Source organism: Nerophis ophidion, linkage group LG01 (assembly GCF_033978795.1).
Source record: "Nerophis ophidion isolate RoL-2023_Sa linkage group LG01, RoL_Noph_v1.0, whole genome shotgun sequence".
Lineage (NCBI taxonomy): Eukaryota > Metazoa > Chordata > Actinopteri > Syngnathiformes > Syngnathidae > Nerophis > Nerophis ophidion.
In genome coordinates, this window is record NC_084611.1 from 1929539 (window position 1) to 1934538 (window position 5000).

Consider the following 5000-nt stretch of genomic DNA (forward strand, 5'->3'; position numbering starts at 1 on the left):
GGACATGATGGACATGATGGACTAGATGGACATGATGGACATGAAGGACATGATGGACACGATGGACACGATGGACACGATGGACATGATGGACATGATGGACATGATGGACATGATGGACATGATGGACACAGCAAGATTGTTCAGTCTTACTTGTGTCCTGGTGGTTCTAAGCCATGTTTTAAGTCTCCTTAAAAATGATCATCTACTGAGGTTTTATTGTGTTTCCACCACTTTGGTATTTTCAAACCGTTGCTCACTTCAACACAAATACATGAAACTAAAAAATAATTTCAAAAATAAAACGTAAAGGTGAAATCCAGCCATCTGATTGGCTGTTAACCGTGGTTGAAATCTTCTAAAGCCTGATCACAGCGTAGGATATCACTCCGCCTCAGGCACCATGACTGCTATGGATGGAAGTTGTTGTCATGTATCCATGGCAACAGACTGTTGCAGTCCGTAGTAAAAGACAGCTGATGGTTTTACGATGTTAAAAAACGGACTAAAGTAGTAGAATTCACATGTTTAAGGTTAACTTTCACCTGTGGGGGGAGGGGGGGGGTTAACAATGGCAGAGGGGACTGAGCATTGACTTTCACCCGAAAAAAAGCGGAGGAAAAGACGAGATGCAGTGCTAATTTGGAGCTAACGTCTGGATAGCTGGGACTATTTTTTCCACAGTGAGGCTATTTTATTGGATAGTATGTATTTCTGGTTGAATAAAACTACATTAAATTGATTGAGTATTCCTATTTCATATTGTCTTTATTGGTACCAGTTTTATAAAAGCAATATATCACTCCAGTCCATGGTATATATGTTCATTATAGTACTCTAGGGGGCGTGGCTAGAGTGATATATTGTTGAATTATTCAATATTGTTGAGCTTCTATACACCCTTGAAGTAACTTAGTTGGACTCCTAAAGAAGTCTCTTATGTCCACTTTTGAGCCTCTATACACCCTTGAAGTAACTGACAGTTGGACTCCTAAAGAAGTCTCTTATGTCCACTTTTGAGCCTCTATACATCCTTGAAGTAACTGACAGTTTGACTCCTAAAGAAGTCACTTATATCCACTTTTCTTTTCATTGACATCCTTCAAAACCTACAGCACACACGCACGCAAACAGACACAAACACAATGTCAATCACAGCACTGATATTAAAATCCATCTAGCTACCGTGTGCCAGGAACAACAAATGCCCAACATGTTGACAACTTACACTTACTTACAACTTACACTTACTTACAGCTTACACTTACTTACAGCTTACAACTTACACTTACTTACAACTTACACTTACTTACAACTTACACTTACTTACAACTTACAACTTACACTTACTTACAACTTACAACTTACACTTACACTTACTTATAAGTTAGAACTTACAACTTACAACTTACACTTACTTACAAGTTAGAACTTACACTTACTTACAACTTACACTTACTTACAACTTACACTTACTTACAACTTACAACTTACTTACAACTTACAACTTACACTTACTTACAACTTACAATTACTTACAAGTTAGAACTTACACTTACTTACAACTTACAATTACTTACAAGTTAGAACTTACACTTACTTACAACTTACAATTACTTACAAGTTAGAACTTACACTTACTTACAAGTTAGAACTTACACTTACTTACAAGTTAGAACTTACAACTTACACTTACTTACAAGTTAGAACTTACAACTTACACTTACTTACAACTTACACTTACTTACAACTTACAACGTACACTTACTTACACTTACTTACAACTTACACTTACTTACAACTTACAACTTACATTTACTTACAAGTTAGAACTTACACTTACTTACAACTTACAACGTACACTTACTTACACTTACTTACAACTTACACTTACTTACAAGTTAGAACTTACACTTACTTACAACTTACACTTACTTACAACTTACAACTTACACTTACATACAACTTACAATTACTTACAAGTTACAACTTACAACTTACTTCCAAGTTACAACTTCCACGGAGTTGCACTGCCTCTCGTCCGCTCGCTAGCAACTAGCATGTAGGCTAGCTTTTCCAAGCAGAAGGAGTGACAGCGGGGACAGCCAATCACACGTAAGTTAGCATGAAAGCGGCAACCAATCAGGGAGCGATATTCAGGTTAGAGGCGGGACTTCTATCAGAGACCAACATTTAACTCTTTGTGTGCTATAATCATGGACTAAACATTACTGTGTTGATAGTGACTACACACTAGTGGCTGGACATTGCTGGGGACGTGTCCATAGTGTCCCTACCCAATTCTACACACACACACACACACACACACACACACACTGTATATCCAGTTGTTGTGTTGTGATTCAGACATGAATGTGTGTATATTGCAGCGGCAAAGCCCCAAACAGGAAGTGATGCTCAGATAAGTGTGTGTGTGTGTGTGTGTGTGTGTGTGTGTGTGTGTCTGTGTGTGTGTGTGTGTGTGTGTGTGTGTGTGTGTGTGTGTGTCCAGTGTTGTCCAAGCTGATGTGGGACCTGCAGGCCTTCCTGTCAGTGTTGGACTGTGAGAACCTGAGCTACATGGCCCAGGTCCAGAAGAAGTCCATCTCACAACTGCTGTCAGTCCTGCAGACTCAAGACACCACAAGTACACACACAAGTACACACACACTACACACACACTGACATGATTGTTGTCTACTTGTCTTCTTGTCTTCTTGTCTTCTTGTCTTCTTGTCTTCTTGTCTTCTTGTCTTCTTGTCTTCTTGTCTTCTTGTCTCTGACTGACATGATTGTTGTCTTCTTGTCTCTGACTGACATGATTGTTGTCTTCTTGTCTCTGACTGACATGATTCTAGTCTTCTTGTCTCTGACTGACATGATTGTTGTCTTCTTGTCTCTGACTGACATGATTCTTGTCTTCTTGTCTCTGACTGACATGATTGTTGTCTTCTTGTCTCTGACTGACATGATTGTTGTCTTCTTGTCTCTGACTGACATGATTCTTGTCTTCTTGTCTCTGACTGACATGCTTGTTGTCTTCTTGTCTCTGACTGACATGATTGTTGTCTTCTTGTCTCTGACTGACATGCTTGTTGTCTTCTTGTCTCTGACTGACATGATTGTTGTCTTCTTGTCTCTGACTGACATGCTTCTTGTCTTCTTGTCTCTGACTGACATGATTCTTGTCTTCTTGTCTCTGACTGACATGCTTGTTGTCTTCTTGTCTCTGACTGACATGATTGTTGTCTTCTTGTCTCTGACTGACATGCTTGTTGTCTTCTTGTCTCTGACTGACATGATTCTTGTCTTCTTGTCTCTGACTGACATGCTTCTTGTCTTCTTGTCTCTGACTGACATGTTTGTTGTCTTCTTGTCTCTGACTGACATGATTGTTGTCTTCTTGTCTCTGACTGCCATGATTGTTGTCTTCTTGTCTCTGACTGACATGCTTGTTGTCTTCTTGTCTCTGACTGACATGATTGTTGTCTTCTTGTCTCTGACTGACATGCTTGTTGTCTTCTTGTCTCTGACTGACATGATTGTTGTCTTCTTGTCTCTGACTGACATGCTTGTTGTCTTCTTGTCTCTGACTGACATGATTGTTGTCTTCTTGTCTCTGACTGACATGCTTGTTGTCTTCTTGTCTCTGACTGACATGCTTGTTGTCTTCTTGTCTCTGACTGACATGATTGTTGTCTTCTTGTCTCTGACTGACATGATTGTTGTCTTCTTGTCTCTGACTGACATGCTTGTTGTCTTCTTGTCTCTGACTGACATGATTGTTGTCTTCTTGTCTCTGACTGACATGCTTGTTGTCTTCTTGTCTCTGACTGACATGATTGTTGTCTTCTTGTCTCTGACTGACATGCTTCTTGTCTTCTTGTCTCTGACTGACATGATTGTTGTCTTCTTGTCTCTGACTGACATGCTTCTTGTCTTCTTGTCTCTGACTGACATGATTGTTGTCTTCTTGTCTCTGACTGACATGATTCTTGTCTTCTTGTCTCTGACTGACATGATTCTTGTCTTCTTGTCTCTGACTGACATGTTTGTTGTCTTCTTGTCTCTGACTGACATGTTTGTTGTCTTCTTGTCTCTGACTGACATGCTTGTTGTCTTCTTGTCTCTGACTGACATGATTGTTGTCTTCTTGTCTCTGACTGACATGCTTGTTGTCTTCTTGTCTCTGACTGACATGCTTGTTGTCTTCTTGTCTCTGACTGACATGATTGTTGTCTTCTTGTCTCTGACTGACATGATTCTAGTCTTCTTGTCTCTGACTGACATGATTCTTGTCTTCTTGTCTCTGACTGACATGCTTCTTGTCTTCTTGTCTCTGACTGACATGATTGTTGTCTTCTTGTCTCTGACTGACATGCTTGTTGTCTTCTTGTCTCTGACTGACATGATTGTTGTCTTCTTGTCTCTGACTGACATGATTCTTGTCTTCTTGTCTCTGACTGACATGATTCTTGTCTTCTTGTCTCTGACTGACATGTTTGTTGTCTTCTTGTCTCTGACTGACATGTTTGTTGTCTTCTTGTCTCTGACTGACATGCTTGTTGTCTTCTTGTCTCTGACTGACATGATTCTTGTCTTCTTGTCTCTGACTGACATGCTTGTTGTCTTCTTGTCTCTGACTGACATGATTGTTGTCTTCTTGTCTCTGACTGACATGATTGTTGTCTTCTTGTCTCTGACTGACATGATTCTTGTCTTCTTGTCTCTGACTGACATGCTTGTTGTCTTCTTGTCTCTGACTGACATGATTGTTGTTTCCAGCGGAGGACGCAGAGTACGTCATCATGAGCTGTCCGTCCTCGTCTCCTAGCAACCGGGCAGATGCGCTGCAGACAGGTGACGCTAACGTCCGCCTGTTATTCTGTGTGTGTGTGTGTGTGTGTGTGTGTGTGTGTGTGTGTGTGTGTGTGTGTGTGTGTGTGTGTGTGTGTGTGTGTGTGTGTGTGTGTGCAGAATCAGATCCGCCTGTGCGTGTT

The 5000-nt window shown here is 40.5% G+C and overlaps 1 protein-coding gene across 2 annotated transcripts in view; it reads left to right on the forward strand.

Moving 5' to 3' along the window:
• The window catches only part of si:dkey-220o5.5 (actin filament-associated protein 1-like 2), a 24434-nt gene that overhangs the window by 6509 nt on the left and 12925 nt on the right, over nucleotides 1–5000 (forward strand). Inside the window, exons 2-3 of one of the 2 annotated variants that reach the window (XM_061893103.1) lie at nucleotides 2513–2618; nucleotides 4786–4860. In XM_061893103.1, coding sequence (XP_061749087.1) covers nucleotides 4809–4860 — 52 coding nt within the window. In that variant the 5' untranslated portion in view covers nucleotides 2513–2618; nucleotides 4786–4808. Of the gene's footprint in view, nucleotides 1–2512; nucleotides 2648–4785; nucleotides 4861–5000 lie in introns of both variants that reach the window. The other variant, XM_061893057.1, reaches the window with a different exon arrangement.